Source organism: Xiphophorus hellerii, chromosome 7, assembly GCF_003331165.1.
Source record: "Xiphophorus hellerii strain 12219 chromosome 7, Xiphophorus_hellerii-4.1, whole genome shotgun sequence".
Taxonomy (NCBI): Eukaryota; Metazoa; Chordata; class Actinopteri; order Cyprinodontiformes; family Poeciliidae; genus Xiphophorus; species Xiphophorus hellerii.
Window position 1 is genome coordinate 12746928 of NC_045678.1, and position 18853 is coordinate 12765780.

General features: G+C 38.9%; 1 protein-coding gene across 1 annotated transcript in view; it reads left to right on the forward strand.

The window, feature by feature from the left end:
- Positions 1-18853, forward strand: part of nck2a (NCK adaptor protein 2a) — a 61091-nt gene that overhangs the window by 18103 nt on the left and 24135 nt on the right. Inside the window, exon 2 of the mRNA XM_032568010.1 lies at positions 7881-8122. Coding sequence (XP_032423901.1) covers positions 7897-8122 — 226 coding nt within the window. The 5' untranslated portion in view covers positions 7881-7896. The remainder of the gene's footprint in view (positions 1-7880; positions 8123-18853) is intronic.

Here is an 18853-nt window from a genome sequence, read left to right on the forward strand (position 1 = left end):
TCTCTAAACTGCACCACAGCACATAAGCGGCGGCACCAGGAGTTGAGTGATCCACTATAGGCTGCGGTAATGCCAGTTTTTGTCCGACACAAGGGACACACTATTCACAACACGGCGAAGGATGACACGTTATGTGTCGGTGACATCTTGTATTGCCGTTCTTTGACATCTTTATGCCCTACTATTGCACTGGCCTCATTCAAACCCACAAAGCGCCTCCTGTCAAACTCTGTTTCTAATGCACGAATGAAGCATCCTCATTCACTGCTTTGACAGACTGTCAGAAGCTCCAGGATCTACCTGCAACACACATCGCAACTGATGATGCACACATGTATTGTCGTCTCTGTTTTAGATGAGAAAGCTCCTTGCAAATCAAACCATTTGCATACTAATTCCTGGTCTGCATGTGCTCAATTATATCCAAATCAGACCGATCTTTCTGGGTAGTAAACTGGGTGATTTACTGGTTTCATTATCAGTGAGTGGTTTAGTGGCTACCATAGGTGTATAAGTTGACCTTTTAGATCAATTTTAAACGTTACTGACTTACCTGACTTGGCTTTTGTTACATACCAAAACATTCAAAAGCAACCCCAAGGGGACCGCATTTCCATTTTGAGATATCATTGTTTCTTGAATTAGAATGTATTATTTTGCATCAATAATCTACCATTATTATCCAGAAACCCTTTATGTTTAACTCGCTCCAGAAAGGTTAGCATTTTTGTTTAATCAGATGATGACATATCTGGCAGGCGATGCAGGTAATTGAAGTGAAGTGATCATTCTGTTGTTGGTAGATTAATCAGATGCCGGTTCTGTCTGGCTCATTCTTTACCCCTTTCTTCTCCACCCTGTGGCTCTATAGCTCCCATTTGCCTTTGTGTGGCTGAGATTTTGTTCTTCAGAAAGGAGCTATCTAGAACTGAAGGGTGAAGGGATAAATCTGAAATTCATAAGGGAACAACTGTGCAGCTGAAAAATGAACTGTCTATTTTTTCCCCCATTGAGACCGACTGAAGAATCTGAATTTCCCCTCTTGGGAGACAGACTGAAGTGATGACAGGAAATGAAAGTGGAATTGCTCTCAATGAAAGTATGGAAACATGGAAATGACACCTTTTTTTTTTTTTTAAAGCTTTTTAGGATATTTTTCTTTAAGTCGGTGTGTATTTAAGACATAATCCAATCAGGGCCCCAGACTGCTGACCTGAAGAGAACTTTATGTAATTATTCTCTCATTCAGAGCTGAGGAACCATCACTATTTGTTCTTGGTAAATCAGCACAACTCTGAGAAGTTTTACTGATGATAAATATTACATACATATTAACAGAACTTAAGAATCATGATTCCTAGTTACTGAAACTCTTATGTAAACAAAAATTGTATTGTATAAAGTCAACTTTGTGTTCAAATTGCTCTTAGTTAATTTGTTTTCTTCATCATACTCACAAAAAGGTTTTAATGAATCTTGACATGTTGGATTCATTTGAAGTTCTTCCCTCTCTGAGTTTCCACTCTTTGTGAATGTTTTCATCTCAGTCACTAAAAATATACCAGGTGTGGACATTGAGGGCAGGCAAGCAAAAAATATACAGTATTATTGACTTGCAGGATTTGCATCCACGGCATTTGAAATATGACATCCTATCAAATATTACATCCAAGTACTCCGTTGCAGTTGTGATGTACCAAATTGTAAGGCAATTTTATAAATCTCTAAGCTTCATGTTTTCACTGTGTAACTGTGAGCATGTAGGGGAATTTAAGCCAACGGATCACAGTTCTGGGCTGAGTTGTGTTGATAGAGCAGTTTTTTTTTCTGTATTTCACAATTTCTACTCCTACTGAAGGACAGAGCTTCTTTCTGGAATACTCTTTTTATATTTCATTGGTTTTGGTCTGGATTTGCTGTAAAAACCTTGAAACATGCCCGACTTTTCCAGGAAGCTAGTTTTTCCCCTTTCTTTGAATAGCTGAGTCTGAAGAAGCCTCCTCTGTCTGTGACCAGGCTTGGCTCAGTTTTTGTGGTTTTTCTGTCCTGTTTCCATCTAACTGCAAGACATGCTTTTGATGTCATCCTGTTGTGGTTTGGGATTTTTTTATTAATATGATGGCATTCATGTGCACAGCACCTATTTTTGTTTCTGAGACAGAAGAGGAGTAAAAAACAACCACATCATGGGAAGGCAGATGCACTCTACTTACACCACACCCTCTGTTTCAGGAGCTTTTGAAAACAAAAGGGCTCCTAATGTGTAAATGTTACAGATGGAAAACCTTTTGAGGTGTACACTCCAGTTCTATGTTGTTGTTTTTTTGCCTCACAAAATGCGAGGAAATATAGCAGCAGCCAGCAAACATGTGGACGACATCTTCATCCCCAAGTGCATGTGAAAGGTATCCAACTCTGCCTCTGCCTGGTTTTGTTGTTGGAGATGAATCATCTTGTGAAGACGAGCATTAGAGCTCTTTAAATCACAAAAAGTCTTGTCCGGGGTGGCTCTTGCATCAAATTTGGCTTCCTCCTGTTTCAGTGCGTTCAGTTCGCTCTAAATGTTTCCGACAGCGATTGCCAATGGGGAGTGAAGCAGTCCGCCTCCTTTCTGTGAGAGGTAGCTACTGCAAACATTGTAGAGCGGATAGGGGGGTGGAAATAGTCTCCCATTGATTGAAATTTGCCAGCCTTTGACCTAAATGCCAAACACAGAAAATTCTGCCAACATTTTTTTTCCACTTTAAACATTCCCTCTTTTTTATAATCCTCTTTTATTTTCTCTCTTCCTCTTTGTGAAGTGTTGAAAGAGCCTCTGAACGCTCCCCCATCAGCGAGGGGAGCTGTGAAGTGTTGTTGAACCCCAGCTCAGCAGTCTGTTGCTCATCTTTCTCTTTTAACAGCTCTTTGTAGAGGAACAGGGGCTCATGAGGAGTTTGAGCTGTAAATCATTCCTTTATTTATTTATTTTAACCCACTTCATCCAAATTTGTTGGTTAGCATCCAGTGAGCAGCCAGTAATTACATGGCCCTAAAAAGGCAGCAAATAAAATCTTATAAAATAGATTTTTATTTTTAGCATAACCAGATCTGTTTTTCACTGCTCTTGGGTTGTCGTAGATAGATTTCTGACTGCCTTAATGGGAGTGAATCAGGAAGTCAGAAGGAGCTCTCTCATGGGGCTGATTGCTGAGTGTTCATAATTTAGGGTAGCAGATACAGAGCAAGGTTGTCAAAGATGCAGAAATTGATATTACAGCTAAAGAAAGGCAACATTCTGACATCGTCATGTGAGAAATCATGCTAAGAAACAAAATATTATTAAACCACTAAATAATGGTACAATGGTAGAAAGCATTGAAAGGTTTTATGTATATTTTATTTATGTCTAGCAGGCAAAAAGTAGATTTTCAGTGCTTCATATTGAAAACTGGAGTGAAACAGGATGTGTTTCACTCCAGTTACAAGCAGTTTCATTCCTTTATTTATTTGCCACATGCCCTGTAAACAGGGCATGTGGCAGATCTTCTGGTAATTCTGGATCTTCTGGTTTACCCCAGAAGATCTGCTCAGCCCAGTGGTAGAGGCGGTAGGGCAGTCCGCTAGTGGCCCACCGCGTGTGTGTTAAAAAATGTAAAACGTTACAAAAATTTGGAGGTGGACTCGCAGGCGTCCTAATTTCAAAATAATAGCATGTGAGGCCAACAGGCAGGTTCAGGGAAGGCGCAATTGGTGCCACTATAAACCTAGATTAATCCGTCTTTACTGTAACTGTTAGACTGGAAAGGAGACAAGTAAAGCCTAGTCTCCTCTGGTGATTACCAAGAGGAATACTATATTTTCAGATATAGTATTCACTGAAAATGATAAACTGCATAGAAAAATAAACCATCAGTACACAAGATGTAGACTGTAAATATACTAAAATAGTAGGTGCTAAAATGTGAGACAAGGCAATAAATCAATAATATATTGTGATAGACACATGAGTAATATCGATAGATAATACATCCAATAGAATATTCAATAATTTCACTGAACTCTGATCCAGAAACGCACAGCCTTCTGGGGAATGTAGGCAGATCAAAGACTTTAACTGCTCAACCTCTCTCGGCCAGCTAAGCTAAGCTAGGTTGGTGGCATCAGCTAACTCCCTCGCTCTTTGGTTACCTAGCAACAATCTGTTAAGTAACTTAGTAACTTATGCGGTAGCGGTTTCGTGTTTCATGCCAAATAACTGGTTAATAATAAGAACAGAGTGAAGTGAAAGGAAAAAATTAAAACAGTTTTTTGAGAGGAAATGTCCTGTTAGTCTTGCTTCCAATTCAGCTACCTTCTTCTCCTCACAAGTTTGGTGACGACTTGGGTTAAATCTTTTGATCAAACCTGATTACGCTATCAAACAGTAATCATTACCAGGACTTCTACACTTGTTAATGCAGCGGGAAGGGGCTAACTACAAATGCAGGCAATGCTTTTTAAGTTTCTCATTAAAAAAATTCCTTGCACTTTGGAGTAGTGCAGTACTTTTGCTAGTATATAACAGAATCAAAAAAAAAAAAAGTTTGTGGTTGCAGTAGGTGTTTAACGACTGTGCGAATCCTAGGCACTGCAACAATGAAGTGGTTCTCAGATTTCATGAATGCATTTAAAGGAGGAATAAACATTGTAAAACTGACAGAAAGTTGTAATCCAGTCTAATCCAGCTACTGCTTTCTGAGGCGCAGAGACCCAAGCACATTCACACACCGCCTGTCTCCTGGAAGAGCTGACGTCACCGTCCCTCATCTTGTCATAAATCCATCCTTCTGATCCACTTTCCTCCCCTTTTCTAAAGAATCCCAGCTGTTGCTTTTGTCTCCTCCTTAAACGTCAACCTAACCATCTTAACCTCAATTCTTCCGCTGCAGTAAGAAAAAATAAAAGTCACACATCCTGAACAGTCAAGCTGTTTAACTTGTAGCGAACTTGGCACACACTCCTCAGTGTTGCACAACTCTTCTCCTCCTCCTCCTCCTCTCAGCCGTCCCTGTCCCGGCCTGCGAGGCGAGAGCCAGTTTGACAGCTTTTAGTGACGGCAAGCAGGGGCACATTTTCTGTGCAAACTGTTGCACATGAGCGGCTGTAGAGCAGCCATTAGGCATTCTCCTGCAGTGACACAACCTACGGGTTGTAACAGCAGGAATGTTCCCAGTCATCTCTGACTCTGCGCTTGTGGCCTAAGTGAAACTGAGATAAATGTCTGTGGTTGAGTAAAGAGGGCACCATTTTCCACTGCTGCTATTAGCATGTATTAATAAGTAATCTACGCAGAAGATATAAATTGTTCCTCCGCTAATGGAATCTTTCTATAACGTCTAATTTAAGCAACTCTTAGCGCGAGTCATCTTTCTTCAGAGTAGCTTTTACCCATTTTTTTCACTGAAGAGTAAAATGTAAATAATTAAGCAAACATTCTTCTTGCATCTGTGCTGCAGGCTAATATGCATTTTTTTCCCTGTCTAGACTGTGTAAAACTATCCATTGTTCACATACACTAAATATTAATGGGTAATCTCACCCACATGCTTCTCTCTGCACTCAAATCAATGTTGTTTTCCATTTTAACCACTGCAGGGGTTTCTGTTTGAATCAGTTAATGACTGATCATTTCAACATGGTGGAAAAAAACTCAATGGATATCTATTATTCCCTTTTATGTGGAAGACTATTTTTAACTCTTGTCTAAAGGTTGCTCACTACTTCCTAACATCTCAATCGCTAATCATAATCTTGCTTGAGATTAGGTTTTCATTTATTGCTCTAAAAGAACAATCGCTCATAAAAAGATCACGCATTTATTAATTTTACAGCTTATCTTCAATGGCAGAACATTGACAAAGTGGCTGTTTGTTGTACTGAGTATTCACCAATTTGTTATAAGTAATTAAATCAGTCTGGAGACGGTTGACTTTCCTTTCATGTTCTTGTTTTTATTCTCACACCTCGAAGGTGAGCTAAATATAAACTGGGTCGATCAGATTGTTTTCATACCGTGAGGTTATCCCACAGCAGCCGTTACTCATACATGCACAGACTCAAGACTACAGTTCCTGAACAGGAAGGTGGTCTAGTTGACCCATGTCAAATGACCTTACTCAAAGCCTGGTGAAATAGAGCATGTAATCGCTCACTGCACTGTCTAAAAAAACGAAACCCCCAACAGGCAAGGTGTGTTTGTGTATTTGTGCACAAGCGAGAGCACATAAATTGATTTATTTGGTGTGTTTGTGCTGCTTTCTGCCAAAATAAGCCTTTTGTAGAAGCTTCGATGTCTGTAGAGCTGCAGTTTCTGCCGTTAAACTTCATGCTTTCAGCTAATGGTGTTACCTGGTATCTTCTGACACGACTGGGCTTCACTGTTAGACGTATATGAAATGCTGCCATAATTTCCATTTAAGGAATTATAGGCTTTAATGCCAGTTTATGCTCAAAATATTACCATGAACATTTATCTTGGTTATATAATATACTGGAAACCTTTCCTGGGTTTATCCCGACTAATACCCAGCGTGAGCAGGGATAAGCACTTTAGCAATTCTACTCGGGGATGAGTGTTTATCATTTTTTAATGACTTCTTACTTGTGACAGCAGCACTGAGCTTCACAAACACAGCGATAAAGTATTCACACCCTTTAAACCCTTCCTCATTTAGTCATGTTACAGCCACCAACCTTGGTAGTAGATCAACGTCAGATGGAAAAGATTGTGATGAGTCGATTACTGAAATAACTGTCAAGTGATTTTGTAATTAACTTGAGTATAGCAGACTGAAAAAAGACATAATTAAGTCTAAACTGTACGAAAAATTTACATTTTGCTTTTAAGATGAAAAGCCTTTTTGTCTGTAAACAAGTCCTACCAAAAACTCCTCAAGTGGCAAAGTTTTAGCTTCACCTGGTTCAAAATCAGTTTTTTTAACTATGTATTTTTTTTTTTTGCTATCCATTTATTCATCAGTTAATCCAAAACATAGTTGACAGATTAGCTTGAAGCTGTATTAAGTTAAGCTGAGAGCGCCGGGCTATTGTCATGTTGATGCTGGAAGTATTGTTTTAGCTGTAGATGCCTCCTTTACTGCAATGAATGAAGTGTACACGGAAGCAATGGTATGCACTTGCATTTTAGGCAATGTGTTTTTCTTTTTTTTCTTTAAAAAAAAAAAAAAAGCTATTTATTTGTTTGCATCTTTTAATGTATTTGTAGTTTTGTATAATAAAACTACTTTTATTTTCAATCGTAAGAATGATCGATTACTAAAATAATTGTTAGTTGCAACTCTAAAGAGTGTGCCCGCAACATTATGCTGCCACCACCATGTTTCATGCAGACCAACTCTATATCAAGATTAAATTACATTCAGATGGACTCATAGGGTGAACTCTGAAGATTGACTCTTTAGGTTGTTTTTTTTCATTTGTAAAATTCTTTTGACAACCATGAATCTACTTCTTCCCATATTGAAAATGTGTTCATTTAGTTTATAAAATCCCAATACTTACCAGGAAGCTTTTGGCCATGATGTGAAGAAGTCTAGAAAACTCCCTTCTGTGTTTGAATGAGGGATGCCTCATTGATAAAGCTGAAAAAAAGTTTCCTAAAAACCAAATATTTAATTTGTCCATTCAGACTACTGTACAATATCAACATGGCAAATCCTTTGCAGGAGCTACCATTGAAATGCAGCAATTTATAGCTGATTAATTATTAACTCAGTCTATTGTCTGTTATCAGCTTTTGTTTTTCTGTCATGAGAAAAAGTCGGATTGTGTTTAAATGTACAGATCGCTCGGCATCATGTATTTGTTGTTGACTTGTGACTCCTCCTGCTTCTCCCCAGGAGGACTCCATGAAAGATGACAGAGGAGGTGATTGTTGTAGCCAAGTGGGACTACATAGCCCAGCAGGACCAGGAACTTGACATCCGTAAAAACGAGCGCCTCTACCTCCTCGACGACTCGAAAACGTGGTGGCGCGTCCGCAACACCGCCAACCAGACGGGTTACGTGCCGTCGAACTACGTGGAGCGCAAGAACAGCCTGAAGAAAGGCTCTCTGGTGAAGAACATCAAAGACACCCTGGGTAAGAGGCTTTCAGCTTCCGGCTGCGGCAGAGAATGAGGTCCCCTGAGTGCACGAATTATCACTACTAAAGTGTAGAGATGCTTTTCATCAAAAGCAGTAAATCTGTGTCCCACATTGACTAAGATGAGATATTTCCGTGCTCTGTGAGTTTGTTTTTCAGTCTGGATTTTCATAAAGAGTAAAACGATTTTCTCACTGTGTTTCTATCTTGGCTGGAAGCTGTCACCAGTCTCTCCAGGGAGCCTGTTGAGTCGGCCATTGCTCTCAGCTGTCAGCACTCTGTCGCTCAGTGTCCCCAGCCATGACTTGAATATATTAGTCTCTCTGTGTGGGTATAGCTTTCAGCTAAGGGGGTGAAAATGGTGTGTATAGTGTATGTGAAAGGAAGTCTCTACTTTTCTCCGATTAAGTAAGAGGAAAATAGAAGCCCTCCTTCTATTGACTGGCAATGAAAGTAACGACAGATGACAGATTATTCAAAGAGACTTCTCCTTTATGCAATAAATTTTCCTCGACTTTGTCATTCAGGCACATAGAAGACACCAATTATCTGTGTCAAAGGAAGAAATTTCCATCCCATTATTAAATCATGTTTAAAACTTTTGAATCTAAAGGAGAAAAATGAAACAAAGAACAAAAATAATATTGTTGCCCAGAAGAAAGAAACACGTTAGGCTTTGAGAAATTATGATTTATGGTGCTGTTGAAAGAAAAAACAGAACACACTGAACATTTTAGGTCAACATTTAGTGGGTCTGTGTTTTTATTTTTATTTTTTATTATTATTATTTTTTGCTTGAAAGCAGAGCTTACAGGTGTGCAGTGCATTAGTGGTCCCGAAAAGCTGTCACTGAGCATAGTTTTTATATATATATACATTTATTCCCAATCCTGCAGACTCAAAGTTTTATCCATCGATCATTCGTCTGTTCATTCATCAATCTGTCCATCCATTTTTTTGTCCATAATCCATCAATCCTTTTGTCTTTCCACCAATCGTCATCTGACAACCAATCTGTTTGTCCATCCGTGGCTCCTTGGATCTTCTACAACGGCCCTTTATATGATAAATGATAAAGAACCACATAATGTTTTTGTAAATAGATATAACAGATAGAAGTTTTACTGTTTTTTTAAAGGAATTAACAAAATAACTAAAAGTACCCTTAATAAATAATTATATATTTACATATATATTGTCGTGTCAAGTTGGAAGCTGCTTTTTGTTCTCATCTTTTTCCACAAATGTCAACATTGCATTGTAACATAAAATAAAAGTAATGTTTTTATTTAAAAAATTTGAAAACGCCTAAAACAGAAATAAAATGGTCTGCCTTTAAGATTGACAACAAAGTAGATATTTATCCGAAATTATTAGTCCTGTTGTTGAAGCGTCTGGTAATATCTGCAGCTCCAAATGAGTTTTGTCAAATGGACTGAGGGCAAAAATGCCTCTTTGGGTTGTGATGGTATAAAGTCTGACTGACATAAAAATATCTGCAGTAAAGTCATAAATTTTTGCAGACATACTTTATGAGGAGACTGACATGGTTAGAGAAATATCAATTTGGTAAGAATCCTGATTGGTTGTTGTGATATTTTATGTGACAATGGGCCCTCTGGTTACATTGTTTTGCATCCAAGTGTTGACTTTTTAGTTTGTAAAGTTGAGCGAAAAGTTTGGTTTATTTTGGCGTCTTATGGGAGAAATAATTCTCTAGCCTTTAGGTAGATTGTGCCCTGATTCATTTTTACAAGTTTTTGAATATGGAAGTGTAGGCAAGAAATCATTTGGGACAATGGCGCTCTTTAACACCCACTCAGATGTTTTCCCTCTGAAGTGAACAAATGCCACAGATGTCACCCCCAGCAAACATCCTCCACAAATTAAATGGCAGCACTTAGTTTTTTTTTCTGATCTTTGATGCTCAAGTCAAGGGAGCAAAATATAAAAACTTGCTCTTTTGATCTACTAATGGGTAACAAAGCAAACAGTGAAATTAATTTGTTTTGACAGCTTCACTATGGGATACCAGTTCCGCTATCAGAATGGTTGGGAACGGGGATGAGAGGAACCTGGACAGGAAATGGAAATGTCTGGTGGAAAGCAGTTTAAATGTAAAACAAGCAATAAATGTGTGGTTTCTAAAGGCAGCTGTAGTCGGAGGTGACGGAGCGAGGTGGATCGAGGTCAGCTTTAATGTATTCACCTCTCCCACTCTGTGGATCCAGACCCTCGGGGGGGGGGAGCTGCAGCTGCAGCTGCATGCCGGCCGCCCTGACGCAGCCTGCTGCAGTCGGTCACCTTAACCAGAGGTCACAGGGCGCAGGGATGAAGCCCTCCTCCCGCTGTTCTCCACTCCCGCGCCAATTTCATCAGCTCCTCTCTTGGCCACCATGGACCTCTGCTTTTCTCTTATCAGTAGTTATACTGCAGGACAAATCAGGCACCTAATGGCTGTATCGGAATGATGGATCATCCCCCCGTTCTCTGACTGAGTTATATATCGACTACAACATTATGGCCCCGTTCCATCCCAGTCTGGGCAGCATCCTTCCTGCCTGCAGCTCTTTCCTGTTAAAAGCCTGCGAAAATCCAATAGGCGAGAACACTTTCACGACGAGCCGATGAGCAATAGGTGAGGGTCAGGTGATAATGGAAACTACGCACACACTTCAGCGGACAATTTGATTGGTTGAGAGTTTGATCACTTTGTCAGACTTTTTTTTCCCTCCTCATTGTTTTAATTCTCTTCAGTGAGCATTTTGATACCCTCTCTTTTCTGTTCTCTGCAGCTTCTCTTCTCCATGTATGCTGCTTTTTAGAGCAGTTGTATCATTAGCATCCATCTGAACAGAGTCTTAACTATAAATGGCTGCCTGCTGCTCGGTGCCCCACTTTCTTCTCCTTGGAAATAAAAAAAACATAGTTGTGTTAATAGTTGCTGGAACTGGGTCAATACTCACCTATAAAACTAAATAGAACATTCAATTTCTGCCTATTTGAGTTTTTAAAGAGTACAAATTTCGTTAAGTCTTCCTAAGGTTTCCCCAGGAAGCTTGCTAAGCCTGGCGGTTGGGCTTTAGGTCAGTCATTCATTCAGCGGCCTGCCGTGTTTTTGAGTTAAAAAATGTTTAAAGTTGACAGGAAATTTAAAAATATAATACACTTGAAGGTAACCCTGACTGTGTGTGACTACAGTATATATGCATTGTTGTGTTTGTGCAACAAACACAACAAAACCTTTTCAAAGCGTTTTTCACTCGTATTGTAAAAGTAGTCAAATATGATTCAACTAACAAAAAACAAACTGTAAAAAGTTGCCATTTCCTGGTTACATTTAAGTGTGCACACCCTTAGAGTAATACTTTGTCTCACCAAGTTTTTATTAGATTTCATCACTAAGTCATTTTTGGTCATTAGCATCCAACATTTTGACTTGATAAGTTTGACAGTTTTTGTCCAAAGTTCTCCTAGTCTGAGAGAATATATTAAACCAAAACATGGGTTCTCCAACACTCCTTGTAGTTTTTTCCCTCTTTTCTTTCAGTTTTTTTTTTTTTACTCCACAAGCCTTTTGACAGCCTTACCGACTTTACACACAATGGGGCATTAAGACCTCATAGCCCTTCGATTAAAAACAGAGCCGCACTGCTGGAGGTGCTATTTAAAAGACCACATATCTCACCTGTGATTCACTCTTAAAGAGCTCTTAAACCTCATCACCCGCTGTTTTAGAGCTAACACTTCACTACAGGGTCCTGTTGGGCTTTTTGATTGCGGACACATGTGTTTGGTGGGTGGTACGATTTTGCAAGGACTCGCTTAATACAGTTATTTCCCCGCTGCCTTTCAGTGGAAGCAGAAGAGTGAAGCAATATGCTGCAACTTTGAGCCTTTCATCAGCTCACTTCCCCCTTAGTTGAAGCCCTCTGGGTTTAAAAATTGCGTCTCCTTTCACAAGATGAAGAGGTAGATGAAGGCTCAGAGAAGATGTCACGCCGCCGCTCTAACAGGCAGACCGGTGCCTTGAAGTGGAAATGTGTGTAGAGGAGAGGTGTGTGGAGATACAGGTGTTTTTTTGCTTGGCTCGGAGGGAGACGTGAAGCATCTCTCAACCGCATTACCTTGGTCATTTTATTTAGTTTTTCTTTCCTTGACCTTCTCAAGTTGTCCCAGATGTCAGCCTTGCTCCTCACTCATAAATATCAGATTTGTGGGCTACTCAGTGCCATACACAAACACACACTGCTTGCTATTCCTACCTCATCCTCCTCCTTTGCATTTTTGTCAGCTATAGCCTCTGATGTGTTTGGTCTCCAGCGTGTGTGAGGAACAGCTGCCAAGAGACCCCCTGTCTTTCTCCACTACACTCCCCTCTCTCTTACTCTCTGCCAACAAGTTTCATGCTACTCTGCATGAACCCTGCAATTTTCAAACAAAGTAAATGCTCTGTTCAGCAGTGACATTTCTGCGGCAGAGTCTGAGAGAGGAGCTGTCAAAATTTCTCTCTCTTCAGTCGTTAGCAGCACACACCAGCTTCCACTGACACCAGCTTCAGCTGTCAAGTAAATGGTTTAAATGCAGACAGCCGTGCTGTGTGTAATTACTGTTTTAACATCCATGTGAGGAAGAAGAGGAGACCTCCTCAGTTTATGTTCAGTCGAGTTTAAAAAAAAAAAACAATGTTTGATTCCGAGTGAAGTGTTCAAACAGTTTAAAGACTCGTCTTTGAAAGAACATGAATGGCGGAGTCAGAAGCAGGTAAGGCAGGGCCTGACTTTGATCCTGGATGTGCCTGTCATTATTAAGCCCATGGTGCCTGCTCCACTTTTCATTCCCTCTGTGCTCCATCTATTTTCAACCTTTGGGTTTATATGGAGGTGTATGTGGTGTGTAGATGATGTCAGCTGAATGCTAAGTAGAGAAAAGCCCTAGTTTTGTTCTGTAGGAGTTGGGGGAAGGCGTGTGTTGTCCAGTGCAGGACATCTTACCGCAAAAGCCTCAGCAGTTTCTCTGTTTTCTTCTAATTGATCATTAAACAAAAGTTCTTACAACAACAAAGTCTCCCTCATATTGAATGTGAAGGATATCCTGATCAGGAGTTTCTTTTGACCCAGAAACCTTTGTAAATATTTTAATATTGGGCAATACTGATTTCCAGTCAATTTGCTTATCCTTGCTGGGTCGCAAGGGAGCTGGTACCAATCTCCAGGGTTTATTGGGGTAAAGGTGGGGTACACCCTGGACAGGTTGCCAGTACATCGCAGGGCACCACTGGACAAACAGCCATGCACACACACTCGTACCTAAGGACAATTTAAAAAGCCCAAATAACCAACAATCATGTTTCTGGACTGTGGGAAGAAGCTGGAGAGAAAACCACATATGAACTGGGAGATCGTGCAAACTACAGCATTAAAAATAACTGAAATGGCATTAACACATATACTCAACTTTAATGTGCTTTACAATAAAAACTAGAAAAACAAAATTTCGGAAGAAATTTAGCCGGGGCCTGCCAAGGCGCGCCCGTCGGGCTTGGGCCCGGCGTCGTCGCGCCACAAATCGGCGTCGACGCCAAAGAACGCCGCGACGTAACCAGTGGCACGCGGAGAACCGCAAGAACGTTAAGCGAGGCGGACGTGCACCATTCAGTACGATTTAAAATGTTGTCAAGGCTTTTATTTTGGAAGTTTTGTTAAACTTCATTTCAAAGGGCCAAACTAATCCCATGCGTAATAGTCCTTGGGTTAAAATAGTTATATAATGCTCAAAACACAAGTAGCTGATGTAAAAATATTCAAGGCTTTTATTTTGAAATTTTCAGTATGCTCCATTTTAAAGTTCCGAACTAATCCCATGTGTAACAGTGCTTTGGATGAAAAAGTCATATACGGCCAAAAAAAGCATATACGTCATGTAAAATATTCAAGGCTTTTATTTTGAAATTTTCAGTATGCTTCATTTTAAAGTTCCAAACTAATCCCATGTGTAACAGTGCTTTGGATGAAAAAGTCACATAAAGCCACAAACAGCAATTACGTCATGTAAAAATATTCAAGGCTTTTATTTTAAAATTTTCAGTATGCTTCATTTCAAAGGGCCAAACTAATCCCATGTGTAACAGTGCTTTGGATGAAAAAGTCAAATAAAGCCAAAAAGAGCAATTACATGATGTAAAAATATTCAAGGCTTTTATTTTGAAATTTTCAGTATGTTTCATTTTAAAGTTCCGAACTAATCCCATGTGTAACAGTGCTTTGGATGAAAAAGTCATACAAAGCCAAAAACAGCAATTACATGATGTAAAAATATTCAAGGCTTTTATTTTGAAATTATTATTATGCTCCATTTTAAAGTTCCAAACTAATACCATGTGTAACAGTGCTTTGGATGAAAAAGTCAAATAAAGCCAAAAAGAGCAATTACATGATGTAAAAATATTCAAGGCTTTTATTTTGAAATTTTCAGTATGCTTCATTTTAAAGTTCCAAACTAATCCCATGTGTAACAGTGCTTTGGATGAAAAAGTCATATAAAGCCAAAAAGAGCAATTACATGATGTAAAAATATTCAAGGCTTTTATTTTGAAATTTTCAGTATGCTTCATTTTAAAGTTCTGAACTAATACCATGTGTAACAGTGCTTTGGATGAAAAAGTCAAATAAAGCCAAAAAGAGCAATTATGTCATGTAAAAATATTCAAGGCTTTTATTTTGAAATTTTTGTTAAGCCTCATTTTAAAGGGCCAAACTAATACCATGTGTAACAGTGCTTTGGATGAAAAAGTCAAATAAAGCCAAAAAAGAGCAATTACGTCATGTAAAAATATTCAGGGCTTTTATTGTGAAATTTTCAATATGCTTAATTTTAAAGTGTAAAACTAATCCCATGTGTAACAGTTACTGAGTTAAATCAGTTATATACAGCCCAAAGCAGCAATTAGTTGTAAAGGCCAGTTCAGTCCTGATCTGTTTCAACTGAGTATTCCACTATAGATAGAACTACAGCGATGCGTATTCGTAGTCCTAACCAGCAGCCAATAGCCTCTTGAGTTCCGTTGCTATGGTAAATAATGGTCTCAGCAGGTGTGAGCTCTGAGCTCTGAGCTCTCAAACACACAAGTGTGTTTGAGCAAACACACTTTACTGAAAAAAAGCATTGGAAACAAATCCTTCTTGTTCGGGAACCGTAATACATATTCGAAAAGCGTTTTAAGCGTATGACAGTTCAATGTGTCTTCTGCGATAGTCCCGAGATTCATATCTGTACCTCACTCAGAGCATTTACAGTGATGAGAGAAAGAAATGTTGTGCCCAGATATGAACCGAGATGGGCTGTCACTCTAATTTGAAGAAAAATGAGAAACTTTGGGTCGCTTAGAGGCAAATTGTGGACAAACCGTAACTGGTATCGACGAGCCGTCTTCACTTTCGAAGAGATCACAGACGTATCTACAAAATGACATTTGAATGGCATTTCTAGGTGAATTTGTGACGACACAGAAAATCCTCAAAAATAGGGTATTTCTAGGATTTTTCCCATTGACTTATAATGGGGTTTTTTTCGTAGTTTTTTGCGAATTATGTCGCCACGTTAAGCCCAAATCCCACCAGAAGTAATAGCTGGAATGGCGTGAATTTTCTGCAGGTTTTGATACCTCATTTGTAGGTGTGCACCAAGCGGTATGAGCCGCATTAACGGTTACGGAAGAAAAATAAAGAAGAACTAGAAAAACAAAATTTCTGAAGAAATTTAGCCGGGGCCTGCCGAGGCGCGCCCGTCGGGCTTGGGCCCGGCGTCGTCACGCCACAAATCGGCGTCGACGCCAAAGAACGCCGCGACGTAACCAGTGGCACGCGGAGAACCGCAAGAACGTTAAGCGAGGCGGACGTGCACCATTCGGTACGATTTAAAATGTTGTCAAGGCTTTTATTTTGGAAGTTTTGTTAAACTTCATTTCAAAGGGCCAAACTAATCCCATGCGTAATAGTCCTTGGGTTAAAATAGTTATATAATGCTCAAAACACAAGTAGCTGATGTAAAAATATTCAAGGCTTTTATTTTGAAATTTTCAGTATGCTCCATTTTAAAGTTCCGAACTAATCCCATGTGTAACAGTGCTTTGGATGAAAAAGTCATATACGGCCAAAAAAAGCAATTACGTCATGTAAAATATTCAAGGCTTTTATTTTGAAATTTTCAGTATGCTTAATTTTAAAGTTCCAAACTAATCCCATGTGTAACAGTGCTTTGGATGAAAAAGTCACATAAAGCCACAAACAGCAATTACGTCATGTAAAAATATTCAAGGCTTTTATTTTAAAATTTTCAGTATGCTTCATTTCAAAGGGCCAAACTAATCCCATGTGTAACAGTGCTTTGGATGAAAAAGTCAAATAAAGCCAAAAAGAGCAATTACATGATGTAAAAATATTCAAGGCTTTTATTTTGAAATTTTCAGTATGTTTCATTTTAAAGTTCCGAACTAATCCCATGTGTAACAGTGCTTTGGATGAAAAAGTCATACAAAGCCAAAAACAGCAATTACATGATGTAAAAATATTGAAGGCTTTTATTTTGAAATTATTATTATGCTCCATTTTAAAGTTCCAAACTAATACCATGTGTAACAGTGCTTTGGATGAAAAAGTCAAATAAAGCCAAAAAGAGCAATTACATGATGTAAAAATATTCAAGGCTTTTATTTTGAAATTTTCAGTATGCTTCATTTTAAAGTTCCAAACTAATCCCATGTGTAACAGTGCTTTGGATGAAAAAGTCATATAAAGCCAAAAAGAGCAATTACATGATGTAAAAATATTCAAGGCTTTTATTTTGAAATTTTCAGTATGCTTCATTTTAAAGTTCTGAACTAATACCATGTGTAACAGTGCTTTGGATGAAAAAGTCATACAAAGCCAAAAACAGCAATTACATGATGTAAAAACTATTCAAGGCTTTTATTTTGAAATTATTATTATACTCCATTTTAAAGTTCCAAACTAATACCATGTGTAACAGTGCTTTGGATGAAAAAGTCAAATAAAGCCAAAAAGAGCAATTACATGATGTAAAAATATTCAAGGCTTTTATTTTGAAATTTTCAGTATGCTTCATTTTAAAGTTACAAACTAATCCCATGTGTAACAGTGCTTTGGATGAAAAAGTCATATAAAGCCAAAAAGAGCAATTACATGATGTAAAAATATTCAAGGCTTTTATTTTGAAATTTTCAGTATGCTTCATTTTAAAGTTCTGAACTAATACCATGTGTAACAGTGCTTTGGATGAAAAAGTCAAATAAAGCCAAAAAGAGCAATTATGTCATGTAAAAATATTCAAGGCTTTTATTTTGAAATTTTTGTTAAGCCTCATTTTAAAGGGCCAAACTAATACCATGTGTAACAGTGCTTTGGATGAAAAAGTCAAATAAAGCCAAAAAAGAGCAATTACGTCATGTAAAAATATTCAGGGCTTTTATTGTGAAATTTTCAATATGCTTAATTTTAAAGTGTAAAACTAATCCCATGTGTAACAGTTACTGAGTTAAATCAGTTATATACAGCCCAAAGCAGCAATTAGTTGTAAAGGCCAGTTCAGTCCTGATCTGTTTCAACTGAGGATAGATAGAACTACAGCGATGCGTATTCGTAGTCCTAACCAGCAGCCAATAGCCTCTTGAGTTCCGTTGCTATGGCAAATAATGGTCTCAGCAGGGTGTGAGCTCTGAGCTCTGAGCTGTCAAACACACAAGTGTGTTTGAGCAAACACACTTTACTGAAAAAAAGCATTGGAAACAAATCCTTCTTGTTCGGGAACCGTAATACATATTCGAAAAGCGTTTTAAGCGTATGACAGTTCAATGTGTCTTCTGCGATAGTCCCGAGATTCATATCTGTACCTCACTCAGAGCATTTACAGTGATGAGAGAAAGAAATGTTGTGCCCAGATATGAACCGAGATGGGCTGTCACTCTAATTTGAAGAAAAATGAGAAACTTTGGGTCGCTTAGAGGCAAATTGTGGACAAACCGTAACTGGTATCGACGAGCCGTCTTCACTTTCGAAGAGATCACAGACGTATCTACAAAATGACATTTGAATGGCATTTCTAGGTGAATTTGTGACGACACAGAAAATCCTCAAAAATAGGGTATTTCTAGGATTTTTCCCATTGACTTATAATGGGGTTTTTTTCGTAGTTTTTTGCGAATTATGTCGCCACGTTAAGCCCAAATCCCACCAGAAGTAATAGCTGGAATGGCGTGAATTTTCTGCAGGTTTTGATACCTCATTTGTAGGTGTGCACCAAGCGGTATGAGCCGCATTAACGGTTACGGAAGAAAAATAAAGAAGAATAAAGAAACACTTTCTCCGACAATAACAATAGGTTCCTGCCATTGCTTTGCATGGCAGGCCCCAACTAGAAAATTTCGGAAGAAATTTAGCCGGGGCCTGCCAAGGCGCGCCCGTCGGGCTCGGGCCCGGCGTCGTCACGCCACAAATCGGCGTCGACGCTAAAGGACGCCGCAACATAATCAATGGCACGCGGAGAACCGCAAGAACGTTAAGCAAGGCGGACGTGCACCATTCGGTACGATTTAAAATTTTTGTCAAGGCTTTTATTTTGGAAGTTTTGTTAAACTTCATTTCAAAGGGCCAACCTAATCCCATGAATAACAGTCATTGGATAAAATCAGTTATATAGTGCTCAAAACAGCAA